We start from the raw sequence: 17,305 nt of genomic DNA, 5'->3' as shown, positions 1-17,305 counted from the left end.
TCCAAAATGCGGCTGCAAGGCTTCTTACGAGCTCGTCTAGGATGCAGTCAGCCAAACCCGCATTGAAGACGCTGCATTGGCTCCCGGTGCGGGAAAGGATTAAATTTAAGTCGCTTTGTATAGCGCACAAAACGCGTCAGGATAAGGGGCCTCCCATTCTGAGGAATTTAGTTGTGCCCTATAAGTCTAACAGAGCTCTGCGCTCTGATCAACAGTATTTGTTGCAAATTCCTAGAGTTAGAAGGGCACGCACGGGTGGGAGAAGGTTCTCTGTTAATACTGCCACTCTCTGGAATGCGCTTCCTCTGAATTTGCGTTCAGAGCCGTGTATTGTTAGGTTTCGTAAACTTTTGAAAACCCATCTCTTCCCTATCTGATGCCGCTGTTTCTGCCTGTCTGCCATTTGCTTTCATTCTGGACAAGCGCTGGGATGCCCGAGGGTAGCTATGCGCTATATAAAAAAATTCAAATTCAAATTGGAATTGCATGCTGAGCAAAAAACACGATGGATGTAGGCCCAGATCTCTGCACTGGGGTGAATGTATGACATTGTTCTGCATTCTGTCCATCAATTGATGTTTCTGCATGAGTACCAATGATTGCCACACATGCTGCATGATTACTTCAAGGCTTGTCTGGAGTAGAATTGAGCCAGTTTTGTCAGAAGTACTACTGTAGTAGATGTTAGTGTAACTTTTGTAAATTGCGATTTTCTTCATCATTTGTAGCTACTTCCTGTACTCAAAAATGCTTTTGTGCAAAGATGTACTGCACTTACTACCATAGGGTGGAAAAGTGCTGATCCTACACTTTACACTAAAATATTACCATTTAAAGAAGCATTGCAATCTATTCCTAGATTCAAAAATTGCAAATATTAGCAGCATTTCAGACAATATATATTCTTTGTCATTGCATGAATTATTAGAACCAGTGAACTGTTCTACATCAAGCCAAGTTATTTGAACATTCTAGCATGGCTACATCATGAAGGAAGCAATTAGGAGGACAAATATAATAACTTACCCTATTAATGGCAAGTACCATTTCTTGATCAGTACAAACAATTCCAGGTGTTATGGCTACACCACTCTCAGAAATAGCTTTGTGAAATAAGCCCTTGGACAAGGGAGATAAAACCTAAAAGAAACCCAAAGGAAAATATAAGCACCTCCAAAAAATAACTCATTTAATCAACAAATTTAGGTGTATCAGGTTTTCAGAAATGTTATTTACATTAAAGGGCAGATACATTTTAACACGTGTTACCTTCATGACCATAGCCTTTGGTTAGCTATGGTCTCCTTCAATCACCTGCCTAAAAATGCCATTTAAAATAATAAATTAGACATCAAATGAAGCACCTCTATTTCAGAGTAAGGTAGTTTAACCATTGTAAATATTAGCCACAATCAAAAAGGGAGTGCTCCAAAGTCAAGCAGCTGTAAGAACTCAGAGAGTCCTATTACATAGCAGTATCATGCCATCACCAGCCACTGTGACAGTCATCGTCCTCTAATTGCTGGCCTAATTTTAACCTATCCCACAGAATAGGAAATCTAGGACTTCTAAATGGTTCTAATCAGCTTTCAATCAATTTTGAGTCCATTCTTTTGTAGTAACAGTCACATATCTCAGACTAAACCTACACCATGATTTGCACCCTAGGATTGGTGAGGGGTACCTTGCTTGTGGAACTTTCTGACTCTACTTCAAATCCCTTGTACAAGGCAGAGACTGATAAGAAGACAGTGGACCTGGAAGCCACAACAGTGACATAATGCTTAGCAGGACGGAAAACCATCTGATGCCACCACAAGGATGAATTCAAGGACTTTATCCGTAGCTGACCCCCAGGACTTGTATGGGTCTCTCCAGGGTTAATGGCACTAAACACATTATATCTACTGAGGAACAGCTGGGGTTGAATGGGCCTGCTGGACATCCTGGATGGTTCTCTTGAAGCATCTGTGGACATGCCCTTGACTCTGCTGACATACAGGTAACCTTCAAGAAGCCAGGAGAGTATTAGACATGGGGAACATCGCAGGAATAGTGTTCCCCTGGTTGGCTGTGGAGGGGTTATGTAAAAGACAACCCCCAAGAAATAAGAGCACAAAGAGCCCAAGTAGAAGACATGTCTGATAAAGGAGTAGCAAAATCAGGCTACCCAACAATAAAAAAGTTTAAAGGCCAGGAACTCCTGGTGAGGATACTCCTGGTGACTAGAGGGTCCATGAGGAGCAAAACGTGCCCAAGTACATGGGAATTGACCCTACAAGACCAGACAAATCTTCAAGGGCAGCTCAGTCTAGAATGAAGGGCATTGTGTTCCACCCTGAAACGAGATATGATAATGGGAGGAACACCTCCTGTGGGTCCATGCAATCTTTAATTTTAACGTTTCCATGGGGAAGGTGCGTGTTTGGGGCCCCCTCACAAGATTCTCTCTAGGCCGTGAGGATCCATCGCCTGCTACCCGACGCAAAGCAGAATGTCCCAGGGGACCCACTCCCCTGGATCACACCAAATACCAGACGCATTACCCACTCTTGTGCCCATGTCTTGGGTGGAATGGGCGAGCTGACACACTGCCTTCTGCCTTTGGCTAGCGTGGGCAGGAGATGCCAAGGCAGCTCTCGCCTCCTTGGATTTGCTCCCACCCGAAGAGGCAGCAGAAGAAAAGGTGCCAGCTCCTACCTTGTCGCTGGAAGGTGCATGGGGAGTCAGCAGGAACTATGGTGGCCTTCAGTATCTACGTGCAGGCCCCAAAAAACTTGGCTGCACCATGGTGCATGTTGGGCATAGACACCTTGCATGTAGATAATACAATGTGCAGCCGGACCTCATAAAGAAGTAAACAGCCACAAAGCACTTGTGGAATGCAGAACGAGGTCTCCTATAAAATATCCAAGCACGGGGCAATGGACACCCCATAATCACTTGCAAGGGCTTCCTATTTGCATATGCGACGCTATTATAATGTGCAAGAGCACAAACAACAGTTTTAAGGTCTAGTGGTGGTGTCAGAAATTGCAGCACCCCCCTCACAGAATGCTCCCCCAAGGCACCCTAAGTCTCCCAGGGGATGTGAGGCATGACCCTAGGAAAGGCTTTTCATGTTTTAAGAGTACTCTGGGAGATGACCTTTGCTCACATGTCTGGAGAGCATGGTCTTCTATTGGTTGGTCCTAAAGCTGCAGTAGCAGTATGGAAAAAGTAAAGGAGAGACTCTGGGACTTATGGTATTGAATTCAATCCTTTATTAACAATGGGGATGGCAGATATTGCTAGGTTTACGGTATAATGAATGCCATTGAATAATAGTACTATCCCCAAAGACTTCAATGATGGATATAAAACACCTAGTGCCTATTAATACTTTCACCTTGATTTCAATGTTGCTGCAGTGGTAAAATATAACATGTTGTTGCTTTTACTGATGTGGTGACATCCTTACAAAGCTGGTAGGCCTCCCTTGTGGATAATCACACTCCCTTTATACTGACATTTCTTTCAGTATAGGTTTGAGGTATTGGGGCTACAGGGTTCAGAGGCCACTCTGGGAGTAGCGTGTCATTCGGGTGTCACCAAAGATATTTTCATCTACCTGATGTACCTATTTTTAATTTAAGATGTAGCATGTAGTAGTATGTGTGTGTGTGTAATAAAAGTGCTTTTCCTTTATAAAAGAAAAAGCACTGGCAGGACAACTAGTTTATTCCTATGTTGTTGTTATATCCCAGCGAGCTCGAGTTACCAGACCACACCACCTCTTCAGAGCAGGTCTTGAAATTCTCTGATTCGCTACCCCTAGAGAGTCATGGGGTATTTGGTTGCCAGTAAAGGGGAGGTGAAGACTTGCTACTTGTGGAGGACTCATATTCTTCTCAAACAATAATTGAAATAAGTTATGGATATAAGGATCATGACTGGGGCATGAAGTACATTACTGCCTGGGTACTGTGTACCAATCCGTTCTTCTTTCTCTGCATGCAAGGTACGATTGAGAACAGATAGAATAAAGATGGGGGTACAGTTGGTCCTGTACTTTCTTTCTAGCAAGGAATTAGCAAAAAATGTATGAAAGGTGATGATGTTGCATGCTACAGAGTTGGTTTAAAGAGAGATGAGTACAAGACTTAGGTTGTCTGTGAAGTCTTCAAAGGATTTGATGTTTTAGTCTTCTCATTTGTGTTGACCTTGGTTTGTTGCTAGGGCACAGAACAGGAACATAGGGTAGCAAAGTGATAGGCCCATTCCAGGGTTATGGGTAGCTTGTATTGGATTGTTAGTGATGTTAAAAACACAATGTTGGGGGTCTCGCCCTTAACTCAGCATCTGCCCTCGCTATCTGCAGTTCTAAGTTCGACAATTCTTCTCTTTCTGACCTAGCCCACGCTGAAACAGCCCCTTTTAAAATCCCTCTTAACCACGCCTTAAAGGCATCCCGAACAATATACAATGGGACAGACACAAGATTATTCTGGAAGAATATTTCAGTATCAGACTTCAAAAAGCTTGGCGTAGAAGATTGTAGGAGAAACCTCCTATTCAATGTCCATCTTCTTAGAGTAAAATCCGGAGGAAAATCTAATTTAAGAACCATAGCACCATGGTCCGATAAATGAATGGGTATGTATTTAATTAAAAGGACCCTATGTGTATCTGCTTGCTCCACAAATACATAATCCCATCTAGAATAGTGAGAGTTCTTTTTACTATAAAAGGAATACTCCTTAAACTCACCATGTTTTTTCCTCCATACATCACATGAATTGAAATTTTTTTTAGATATTCAGTAAATGCGCTTTTACACGGGGGCTGCTATCTGAGTGCGAGGGGAGGATCTATCTAACCTATTATCTAAGAGTACATTAAAATGTCCGGCCAGGATCAAAGGAGCTTCGAAGTCTGCAAGGGCCAAACAGAGAGTATTCAGAGGGGAGATATCATCCTCATTAGGCTGAGTTAAAGGCGAGACCCCCTGAAGACCAGGGGAAAGAGCAGTGGGTAAAGAAAGTGGAGGAGTGTCAACTAAAATGTAAACTTAAAACTGAAGAAATTTTGCACCAAAAATGGGAGTTAAGCAAAATGAGGGAGTTTGATCAAGGGGAGAACTGTGGCAAGCTTCTTGCCATGAAGTCAAGGTACGATAGAGCCAATATGTATATCAGTAAGATCAAGAATGGCACACAATTGACGGAGGAAAAAGACCAAATAGAACAGGCTTTTGCAGGGTTTTTCCCAAGATCTTTATCATGAAGATCTCCATGGGGTGGAGGAGCTCACAGATAGCTGGGTCATGGAGAAATCATTGCCGCGGTTAACAGAGGCAAGTCAAGAATTCCTCTCTCGAGACATAACAGGGAGAGAAATATTAGAAGTGTTTACCCTGGCAAAAAAGGGGAAAGCTGCTGGCCCAGATACAATTCCGATTGAGGTTTATTACATGCTGCAAGACAAAATTATCCCGGTCTGGTTGAAGTTGTTTAATGAAATATTAATGGGTTCCTGTCCACTGCCTGCCTCATGGTCAGACGCAGTTATCACCTTAATCTTGAAGTCTGATAAGGACCCTTTGGAGTGTCAATCATACCGCCCAATCTCATTACTAAATGTGGACTATAAGGTATTTGCAGGGATTGTGAATAAACGGCTCTGTAAAATTATACCCCAAATAATCCATGAAGACCAAAAGGGTTTTCTTCCTGGTAGGAAAATGACGGACCTGATTTACACTCTTATTGGTTCAGTGGATATGGCATCATCATTGGGTCACCCTCTGTCAATTATTACAGTTGATGCGGCCAAAGCTTTTGACCGTGTCAACTGGCATTTCCTAGACAGGACCTTGAATGTTGTGGGCATTAACCCTTTGCGTGCTGGTGACGGAACCAATCCGTCACCAGCCACGGACGCGCTGCGCTAATGACGGAGTGGTTCCGTCACGGCCCGGCCGCCGCGCCTGCGCGGCATCAATTCCGCGCCTGCGCTGAGCGTTCTATTGAGCGTGGGGGGCCGTGACGGAACCACTCCGTCACAAGCACAGCACGCCCGTGGCTCATGATGGAGTGGTTCCATCACGAGCATGGCGGAACTGCACGGACTTGGGTTTTAGTGAGATAATTAAAAAAATGTACAGCTCACCACGTGCTCGCATCTTAGTTAATGGTAGCCTGTCCCGGTCGGTTAATATAGAATGTGGAACAAGGCAGGGATGCCCATTGTCTCGCATTTTATTTGATATCTATCTGGAGCCTTTCGCTCAGAGTGTAAGGTTAAATGAAAAGATCGTCCCGTTTACAGTGGGTGGGTTTGTTAGAAAATTGGCTATTTATGCAGATGATCTAGTTCTCTTCTCAGTTTGTGTAGACACTACTCTGCGTGAACTTGTATATGAAACTGATACTTTCGGGAAGTTCTCAGGTTATGAGATAAATAAGGATAAAACGAAGGTTATGGCCTGGAATATTGCTAATCAGGGGAATCATATGAGACAGAACTTAGATATCTTGGAATTACAATAACTCAGGACCCTAGGAAGATTCCAAAGGTGAATCTAGATAGAGTTTCAAGGCAAGTGGAAGTTCTCTTAAAAAGATGGCAGAATATACCTCTATCGCAATACGGCCGAATTAATCTGATCAAGATGTGTATTTTACCAAAGTATACTTACCTCTTTAATAACATACTGTTGGAATTCCCAAAGGCCGAGATCCTAAAAATCCAGGGTAGGATTTCCTCCTTTATTTGGGCAGGAAAAGGGATTAGACTGTCCTGGAAAAAACGTAGGCGTAAATTCACACAGGGAGGTATGGGCATTACCTGGCTTCCAGCTTTACTGTTGGGCTTATCAACTAAAAAATGCTCGGATGTTACTGCACACCCCGGATGACTCTCTGATTGGTATAATGTTTAAAGCCATGTTGGAGGGGGTAGGAGAATCTGGCTTTATGTATAAATTTGGCTCTCCCACATTTTACAAAAAGATTTGTTTGAAAACACTGGGGATGGCAGCCAAGCTTTGGTCAGACTGTCGAGCCTGTTTGGGGCTTTCTTTCAACAGCGATTGGTCTCCGGTGTGGGATTCTCCTGGAACGCCGGAGTGCCTTTCAGACGCCCTAGCTTTCCCACTACAAGCTGCAGGAGTCTTAGTATGGGGGGATCTGGTAGTGGACAGTAAATATCTCCCTTGGGAGTTCTGGAATCAAACCACAGCTAGAACTCTGTCTAGCTTTAAATACTACCAGCTCTCGTCATGGTGTAAATCTCAAAGTTGGTTGTGTAGTCTGGCTGATGTTATGGAAAATGACTTTCAAAATCAATCCCCGAGGAAGATATAAGTTGCCCTATGGTATAATTATCTTCTGGCTGCTGCAGAAAGAAGAATGGATAAGCCGTATCGGGTCTGGGAGAACTACTTGCCATGGAATGGAAGGAGTTATGGCAAGTATCAATTGACATGCTTTATTCAGTGATTAAATCTGCAGCACTCAGAAGAAATCATTTTTTCACACTTCATAGGATATACTGGACTCCTCTCAAGGTTTCTAAACTGAAGGGTGGAGGTGCAGCAAACTGCTGGAGGTGCGGTTTTCAGAGTGTGGATGATGTCCATATATTCATGTCCTGTCCCAAAATATATGAATTTTGGTTGGATGTCGGTAAGACCATCTCCAGGGTTCTGGGGGTAGATATGGAGGTAAGCCCGACTCTTATTTTTTTTCATGTGGTTGATTTGCCGGGTGGGATACGACCTCAGTCTGAGTCCCAACATAAATTGGTGTTTTATTTGATGTTGTTGGCAAGAAGGGAGATCTGTCTGTTGTGGCGACAGGAAACGCCTCCTAGTTGGAATTCTTGGTGGAATTCTGTAAAATATTATCAAGCCATAGACCAGAGGGTGAATGTTGCTAGGGGCAGAACTGATGTCGGGCTGTTTTGGAAATTCCTGAGTAGAGTGTAGATTATAGATTATATATTACCATTGGTTAAATCTGGATCCAGGACATCTTTCAATGATTAAAACCTCTGGATCAGCTCAAGTTGAGTATAAACGGGCATTCCCTGTTTAGAATATATCAGGTGAGATTAAGTATCCACCAAAAGTTATTTCCGCCAGTGGCGGGACAGGTCGAGAGGCAACAGTAGCTACGGAGGTCACATGAGGAAAAAAAGACACAATGTTGAGGATGTGGCGTTTGAGGTGTGTTGGTTGAGTAACATGCTGTACCTCTTAGAGTACATCAATGAGGTTTTTTTTGTTGCTTATATTGTCTGGGAGGTTGAAGTCACCCAAGTTGGCGGTGTGGGCTTGTTGGATGAACGAGTTAGTGAGGAGATCTGATAATTCAACAAATAAGTCCTTATTCTTCTCTGGAGGCCTGTAGATGGGATGTAAGGTAGAAGTCTGAGTTGTAGAGAGTGGAAAGTAGCATATCAGCAGCTCCATGGAGTTGAGTGATACTTGTTTGCCTAGTGTGCAGGAGCAGAAGTATTTATGGATGACAGCAAGGACTTCTCATTTCTCATGTGTAAGGTCCACACAATGGATGCTGCAGCCTGTAAGAAGAAGGACGTCTAGGATATTTGAAGATGTGGGTGTGACCCATGTTTTTGTGATGAAGAGGGCTTCAAGCTTGTGATGGGTAATGAGGTTTGAGGGGCAGCTGCATGGAGTGTTGCATAACAAGCTTTAATGAGCAGGAGTTGGAACATGTGTTTAGCAGTTTGAGGGTGTGGTAGTTAGGGGGATGTCTACAAGGTCAGATTGATGTGTTGTGTTAATACTGAGTGTCTGTGTCGTTTACATCAGGGTGTGATTATGGGGATTGGCAGTATGAGGTGCTGGGACATGCACGTGATTTTATTTTTCCTTGTAAATTTCAGTGGATCAGGGATTCTGACTTGCGGTCCTTCCTGGGGCTAACAGGCCCAAACAGTGATGCCCTTGTCTCTGTACACCAATTGCTAAGAATGCTTGGGCGATGGGATGTCCTGAAGAGTTGATTGAAGTATGGAGAAGGCAGGAAATAATGTCATGTCCTGTGCAAATGGATGATGAGAAATTCAGTTATGTCACTTCATTGCAGATGGATAAGAAGAAATGCAGTGGTGTCAATTCCTGTGCAGATGGATGATGAGAAATTAAGTCCTATTGCTTGGCTCCTTCTTTTTAAGATGGTTTTGGCAGGAAATCAGTGATGTCACTTTTTGTATGAATGGATAAAGAGAAATTCAGTGATGTCACTTGTATGATGGGAAATGCAGTGGTTACACTTCGTGTGCATATGGATAATGTGAAATTGAATCATCTTGCATGGTTTCTTTTTTTAAAGATGGTTTTGGCAGAACACTAGTGATCTCATTCCAGTGCAGATGGATGATATGAAATCCAGTGAGGAACATAATGCCCATCACTGTTTATGAGCTATTTAAGAGTCTGTTAATGTTTTTCTCACCTAATAATATGATTATTATTATTATTATTGTCGTGTGGAGCATACAGTTACCCCAAAGGGTTTGCTGGTACTGGGCAAAGGTAGGGTAGATCGAGCTCAAAGATTTAGAACATCCAGGTCTTCAAGTTCTTGTGGAACATGGTCAGTGAGGTGTGGCTTTGCAAAGGGTTCCCAGAGGGCGTTCCATAGCTTCAGACCCAGGTATGAAAGGACCAGCCTCCCATTCGCACCAGGTGGGTGCAAGGCACTTTGCAGCGGAATTGGTTAAGTGAACGGAGTGTGCGCTTGGGTTGGTAAGGCACCATCAGGTCTTGAATATATTGTGGGCCTGTGTCAGATCTGGCCTTGTGCATGTAGCACAAGGCATTAAACTGTATTTGTTTATCCATGGTGATCCAATGAAGCTCACGGAGGACGTTTGATACAGAGGCAAACTTCAGAAGGTGATACAGCGGCCAGGCTTCTGAGTTCTGGACTACTTATAGGCGATAAATGTATGCCTTATCTGCTCCCAGATACAAGATGTTTCTGTAGTCTATTCCATAAAGAATCAGGGCTTGGATCACTTATTTTGGGATGAGGTTGGAATCGTCCAAATATTTTCTTTTGCACACTTCAGCACTGTAAAGCAGATGGTGGCCACCTTGGCCCCCTGCCGCTTCATTGATAGACTCTCATCCAACCAGAAGCCAATGGTTCTTTAACTTGAGAGACAATTCCGAGAGAGCCCCGAGAGCCTCCGGCCAATGCTGAGGGCCCCATACCTTAGGTTTCTTGCCTTAGACCATAACCGTGGTCTTCTTGCCATTAAGCTTGAGTACGTTGTTGTTCATCCAGGTCGAGATCCAGCTCAAACCAAGGTTCAGGGCTATGGTACTGTGTCCCTGTGCAGAATACAGGGAGATGATAATGTGTGTGTCATCTGCATCAGAGAACAACATTTGTCCACAGCTTTCTACCACATCTGCGAGGATGTTAAATAGCATTGAGCTCAATGCTGAACCCGGTGGGACTTCATAAGTAAGATCACACAGCTCTGATCTGGTACTGTCTGAGAAAACCTGGAACGAATTATCTTTCAGAAACGAGGTCATCCAGGCTAAAGCTGTTTCACGGAGACCCAGTGTCATCAGCCTTTCCAGTAGAGAGGAATGGGCGAAAGTGTCAAAAGCTGTGCTGAGATCAATTAGAATTAGCACGGCTGTACCACCCTCATTCAGAAGATTGGATTTAGTGCTGTGTATGGCCCTGCAACCTGTCTGTGATGAGTGGCGAAATATTTAGGCTTCCACAAAGGTGGTAAGCTGCAAATTCACATGTTTCTCCAGAATTTTGAAGAGAAACATTTGAGAAAGTCATTGGCAACATGCTAGCTAGATAATTAATCAAAGGAGTCATCATCATTTTTAATGTCTCGGCCCTACCCTACCATGAAAGCTAGCATGTTGCCAATGACTTTCTCAAATGATTTCCTGACCAGAATCTATAAGCTCTTCAACACGTTCCTCTGGCAAGGTAAGAAGTCCAGAATATCAATGCATAAGCTTCAATTATCTAAAGATAAAGGTGGTCTGGGTCTCCCAAACTTTAGGAACTATCAAACAGTGTTTCTCTGCAAGCAAGGAGCTAACTGGTTGACCGTACATCCAGACTATACTCCAGTCTGGCTTGATATAGAAAAGTCGCTCATCAATAAAAAGCCTTTATCTGCCCTCCTCACCATGGACCTTTCCCACCTACCTCACCCACAATACGTCCTCCTTAAAAATAAGAGAGCCCTCCTGCAGTTAGACCACCTCCATAAACTAAAAGTTAATAAGTCTAACGTGACCTCTCCATGGCAAAACCCTTCTTCAAGGATTGATGGTAGAATGCTCCACTGGGAACATTGGTCTCAAAAAGGAATAAACCTAGTAAAAGACCTCTTTACAGGGCCCCTTCCGTCTCCTTTCTCTAACCTTCAGGACCGACACAATTTAATCTCAATGGATTTTTATGACTTCTATTAAACCCTATGAACCAACATTAGTATCTCAGATATTACTAATATTGAAATCAGGACACACCGTCTCTAGAATATATAAACTCCTATTACCCAATCCCCGTAAGATGCATATAAAATGCGAAGTCAAATGGGAATCTGAACCCAACTCCACTAACATCCCATATGGATGGGACAAAATATACAACACATCTTTTTTCGAATAAAATATCCCCTATAGTATCACAGACTAAAGATATGTTACTAAATAGGTTGTTCTGGACTCCGGAAAACATTTTTAAACTCTGCCTAAGCGAAAGCCGGACATTCTGGAACTGTAACTCTGGCAGTTGGAAACCTCTCCCATATGCTTTTTACCTGCCCTACCGTACAACTATACTGGGATAAAGTTTACAAATGTATAGGTCACATTTTCAACATCAATCCTCCCCGGGAATTCTCATATATTATATTAGGCGTCCTGGACCCGACACTAGAAAATGTCAACAACCAATTCTTGATGCACCTCATGCTCACTTTAGCCTGTAAAGTTTTATTATGCAAATGGAAAAATACCAAAGATGTATCCTTTAGAGTGTGGCAGGAATGGCTGTCTTTTCTCAAAGGAGCGGACAATCCTGCACTCCACACTTCTTAATGGCGTAAGACTCACCAGAAAATCTGGAAATCCCTGGACGCTTCAACATTCTCGTTTGACCCCTCCCCCCCCGTGAATTCTGCATGCCGTGGTAATATCTGAAGTTCCTATGTATTGCAATTCCTATTATTGAGTAGGTTGTAAACATTGGCTAAGCTTATGTTTGATACCACACTGTTTACTTATGTGGTTCCCCGTGGTGTATATATATGTTTACTGCTGTTCTCACATTCCGTGATCTACGTGTGGACTTTGGCTGCACTTGGTAGGCACTTGAGCACATTAACGTGTATGTATTGATTGATTTGGATCCATTGTTATTTTTTATTTCCTTTCTTTCCTTATATTCCTTTATTATTATGTATATTTCCTTTGTATTTGTGTTTTTTTTTAATTCAATAAAAATGGTTTGAAAAAAAAAAGAATTTTGAAGAGAATAATCAGCATTGAGAGGAGTCAAAAGTTAGACAAACTAGTGGGTTCCAGGTTAGGACCATGGCATGCTTCCATGCTAGAGGGATCAGTCCTTCTTGCAATGACGAATTAAGAAATCCAACCACGATTTGGAGTAAGTCTTGGTCGAGGAGGTAAAGTTAGGTCAGTGAGAGAGGATTAGCAGAGAGCCTGATTTAATTGACTGAAGTAGGGTCAGAAACTGACGGGTGTCCAACAGAGACAATGACTCCATTTTAGGAGTGGCGCTAATGGTGTGTTCAATGTCTTTTTCTTCCCCTCTTGGGATGTGATCCCACATGCTGATGTTGGGGGGGTGTTAGTAACCTGCCCTTCAGCCGTTTGAACGTTTGCTGGATGAAACTGAATATCAGCTGCAATTTTGATGGAGAGGTGTGCCAGCCATTCTCATTGAGCTTGAGATAGCGAGAGCAACAGAGATGTTTTACTTGGGTCAGAGAGTTCCTTGACCATATTAAAACATGTCTTCAGGCACTAGAGATCTTGCCCAAGTAGAAGGACGCCCTAGCTACTTTGAAGAGCTTGTCATGGTGGTTCAGAGCTCATTTATGCTCTGCTTTTAATTCCATATCATAGTACATTTTCCAATGCCTTTCCAAGCCCTTGCATCTTTTTTCTCCAAGACAAGGGCTTCTCTAAACCATGGGGTAGAGGGGTGGAGTCTCAATGATGACCTCGGTGTTACTGGCAGCATTGCTTCCAAAGAGTCTATGATCCAATGATTGGCATGGGGCTGAACTAAGTCAGCTGTCTGTTTCAAGGCAGGTACAGTACTACAAAGTTGTATTTTCAGAAGGTGTCTAATCTAGACCAGATCCTGGACTTGACTAGAGGCTTGGCGGACCTTATAGAGGGGCTGGCCTGACTCCTAATGGCAAATGGCACTTCCAGATGGTCCGACCAGCTTAATGGCAAGGATGGGTTTGTGGTGAGGTCCTTGATATTGGAGAAGATGGGGTAAATGAGGTGGTCTGCCTCATGAGTGGGCGCTGAGTTGAAAAGACCTAGAATCAGCACACTCAAATCCTCTAGAAGTGTCTTGGCCAAATTACATGTGGGGACTTCAAGATGGATGTTAAGATCACCTAGCAGTGTCAAATTGATGCACTTTAGGATAAAGGGAGAGAGTATATCACAGAGCAAGAGTTCCCTGCATATACCTCAGGCTGATAAATTAAGGCTCCGGATACTGTGAGTTCGTGGAGGAGACATATTGAAAAACAAAGCTTCACAGTCAGGAATCGGTAGATCCTGTGCTTTACATTTGTATTTCTTCTTGAAAATAATGGCATCCTACCTCCTGCCCTACCCCTTTGATCCCTTCTAGCAATAGTATAAATAGGTGGGAGAGCGGGGATAATGTCCATTAGAGATGCCTTGTGCAACCATGTTTCTGTTGGAAACAGTGCTTACGGTACGTTGCCCCACAAAATGTTGAATATGTGCTGTTGGTGTCTGGGAAGGGATCGGCAATTAATACTAAAGAAGCAGAATTTGCTCCCTGTGATACTACCGGAGGTGCTTGCTTTATTGATTCGTGGCACATGCAGCACCTCATTGGCTCATTGGCTGACTTTATGGCTGATATCAGGAGGTTTAGCCGAGAAGTTGCAGATGTTGCAGCCTAGCGAGTTACCCTATGGGTCTAAGGAGGCCAGACAACCTTAGGAACTGGTCGGTTGAAGTGCCAAAAGTTGTTTGGGTGTAAAAACCATTGTTTCTGGCTAGCAAGATGTAGGGTTCCTGGCCCCCAGACTTGCCTTGCGTGCATCTGCTGTGTGTCAGTGCCACAGCCGTTCTAAGTAGGGCCATGCTCATAAAGACTGGACCGCTAACTCAAGCGGATGCGCTGCACACCCAAAATGGCTGCAAGTGTACAAGAAGTGGGCGCATACCATGTGCTCCTAGCTTCGTTCCGAATGCTCTTAGGAGTTAGGTTTTTAAAATAAAAAGGCTCCAGGTCCCCCAACTAAAGTACTATTAGTCTACAACACAAGAATTTGAAAACAAAATATTATTCCACATGCGCAGCGCAGTGGTGCTGCAGGCCAAAGCCTTTATCCAATAGACTAGTAATATGATGCTCATTATTACCATCGTCCAGGGGTGCTTTTCATGCATGTCAATATATTTCTCAAAATATATTTCTCAAACTGCTAGCCGATTAGAGGCCGATTAGAGGCGATCACTTATTCTGAGCGAGGTTAGTTCTGTTCTGAATGAATGAAGAAGATAACTCACTGCATCAGTTGGCAGTTCAGACTGACATGGCTAGTGTTTAAGATGCTGGCACTAGAGTAGGCAATTTATTTGAGAGAATCAAGCCTTGGTCGTCAGAGTTAATTATTAAGTCAAATGTACTACTGTAATCCCAATATCTACATTTCCTCTGTTTTCACAGAGAGACCGGCAAAGTTCTGAAGTTCTAGATGTTAAACACCACCAACTTTTCAAAGTGTTATGTTACTAAATATAAAACACGGGGGCCAAAAAGGGGCCATGTGCTACTGTAGGACAATGTCCAATGCTACACACTTCAGCGGTGTATCACTTGGCGTCAGGGCTCCACGTTCGATTTTTTTCTGTATCCTATTTTGTTTTTTGTACTAGGGCAACAGGTAAAAAGATTTTCACACTGACTCTCGCTCCGGTAGCACTGACAAGCTTCTGACTTCTGGTGCTCCAGCGTGAGGTTCACAGAGTGAGCTCCTGAGTCCCCTATCTGATGCAATCCTGCAGGTGATAAGGGCCTGGGGTGCACCAGTGTACCCAGATGGAACCCCTATGGACCCCCCACTGCTAAGTGCTGTGTTCAGAGAAACAAACAGCGCTGGTTTTGGCAGTCAGCGGCTGATGGCCACAGAAACGTGTGCGTCTCTCAAGATGGCGGAGGATGGCTGTGACCAGTGACTGAGCAAGGCCCATTGGCACCGGGGACCTGCTGCAGAGAGAGGCCTGGAGCCTGAGACTAGCTCCAAGAGTGATGGAGTAGCGAGAGAGCCCCCCAGGGGTGCCTCGAGGACATACCCTGCGGTGTGGAGGCCGAAACCCAGTGGTGCTCTGGGTGCTTGAGCCCGGCGGGAGGCCTGACTTTGAGGCACAGATCCTCCTGCTCTGGGAGTCAGCAGCTCGAGGTGGAGGGACGGAGGAGGCACCGATGCTTGACGTGAAGGTTGCTGCTTAATCAATCAATCAATCAATCAATGACACTTATAGAGCGCGCTACATACCCGTAGGGTCTCAAGGCGCTGGGGGGGGGGGTGCCGCTACTGCTCGAACAGCCAGGTCTTCAGCTTCTTCCTGAAGGAGAGGTGGTCTTGGGTCAGGCGCAGGTCGGTCGGGAGGGAGTTCCAGGTCTTGGCGGCCAGGTAGGAGAAGGACCTTCCTCCTGTAGTCGCTCTTCGGATGCGGGGGACGGCGGCGAGGGCGTGGTTGGCTGATCGGAGGTGGCGTTTGGGAGCGTAGAAGTTGATCCGGCTGTTGAGGTAGCTCGGGCCTTGGTCGTGTAGGGCTTTGTGTGCGTGGGTGAGGAGGCGGAAGGTGATTCTTTTGTTGACGGGGAGCCAGTGAAGGTCTCTCAGGTGTCCGGTGATGTGGCTGGTTCGTGGGATGTCGAGGATGAGTCTGGCTGAGGCGTTCTGGATCCGCTGGAGTCTCTTCTGGATCTTGGCGGTGGTGCCGGCGTAGAGGGCGTTGCCGTAGTCCAGTCGGCTGGTGACGAGGGCCTGGGTGACGGTCTTCCTGGTCTCGGTGGGGATCCACCAGAAGATCTTCCGTAGCATGCGTAGGATGTTGAAGCACGCCGAGGAGACGTTGTTGACTTGCCTGGTCATGGAGAGGGAGGAGTCCAGGATGAAGCCCAGGTTGCGTGCATGGTCTGTCGGTTTGGGTGCGGTGCCCAGGGCGGGAGGCCACCAGGAGTCGTCCCAGGCGGAGGGTGAAGAGCCTAGGATGAGGACCTCCGTCTTGTCAGAGTTCAGTTTCAGGCGGCTGGTCGTCATCCACTCGGCTACCTCTTTCATCCCTTCGTGCAGGTTGGCTCTGGCGGAGGCGGGGTCGTTGGTCAGGTAGAGGATCAGCTGGGTGTCGTCGGCGTAGGAGATTATGCTGAGGTTGTGTTTGCGTACGATGGCCGCGAGGGGGCTCATGTAGACGTTGAAGAGGGTGGGGCTCAGAGATGATCCTTGAGGGACGCCGCAGATGACTTCGGAGGCCTCTGACTTGTACGGTGGTAGGCGGACTCTCTGTGTTCTTCCGTCGAGGAAGGAGATGATCCATTCCAGCGCCTTGTCCTGGATTCCGATGTTGCTGAGGCGCTGTACTAGGGTGCGGTGGCAGACCGTGTCGAATGCCGCGGAGAGGTCTAGGAGGATGAGGGCCGCTGTATCTCCGTTGTCCATCAGGGCTCGAATGTCATCGGTGGCGGCGATGAGGGCGGTCTCGGTGCTGTGATTGGCTCGGAAGCCGGACTGTGAGGGGTCGAGGGATCCGTTCGTCTCGAGGAAGGCGGCCATCTGCTTGTTGACGGTCTTCTCGATGACTTTCGCAGGAAACGGGAGGAGCGAGATGGGGCGGTAGTTCTTGAGTTCGGTGGGGTCCGCTGTTGGTTTCTTGAGTAGAGCGCTGAGTTCGGCGTGTTTCCAGCTCTCAGGGAAGGTGGCGGTGTCGAAGGATGTGTTGATGATGTCTCGCAGGTGGGGTGCGATGACAGCGTCGGCCTTGTTGAAG

At 45.2% G+C, this 17,305-nt stretch overlaps 1 protein-coding gene across 2 annotated transcripts in view; it reads right to left on the bottom strand.

Annotated features, from left to right (window-relative positions):
* The window catches only part of LOC144797680 (fatty acyl-CoA hydrolase precursor, medium chain-like), a 258,416-nt gene that overhangs the window by 105,097 nt on the left and 136,014 nt on the right, over positions 1-17,305 (bottom strand). The window contains exon 7 of one of the 2 annotated variants that reach the window (XM_078668403.1): positions 1,027-1,140. The exons of the other annotated variant lie outside the window; for it this stretch is intronic. Within the exon in view, the coding sequence (XP_078524529.1) occupies positions 1,027-1,140 (114 nt within the window). The remainder of the gene's footprint in view (positions 1-1,026; positions 1,141-17,305) is intronic. 2 annotated transcript variants of the gene reach the window in all.

Source organism: Lissotriton helveticus, chromosome 12 (assembly GCF_964261635.1).
Source record: "Lissotriton helveticus chromosome 12, aLisHel1.1, whole genome shotgun sequence".
Taxonomy (NCBI): Eukaryota; Metazoa; Chordata; class Amphibia; order Caudata; family Salamandridae; genus Lissotriton; species Lissotriton helveticus.
This window is presented reverse-complemented; position numbering and strand designations above follow the sequence as displayed.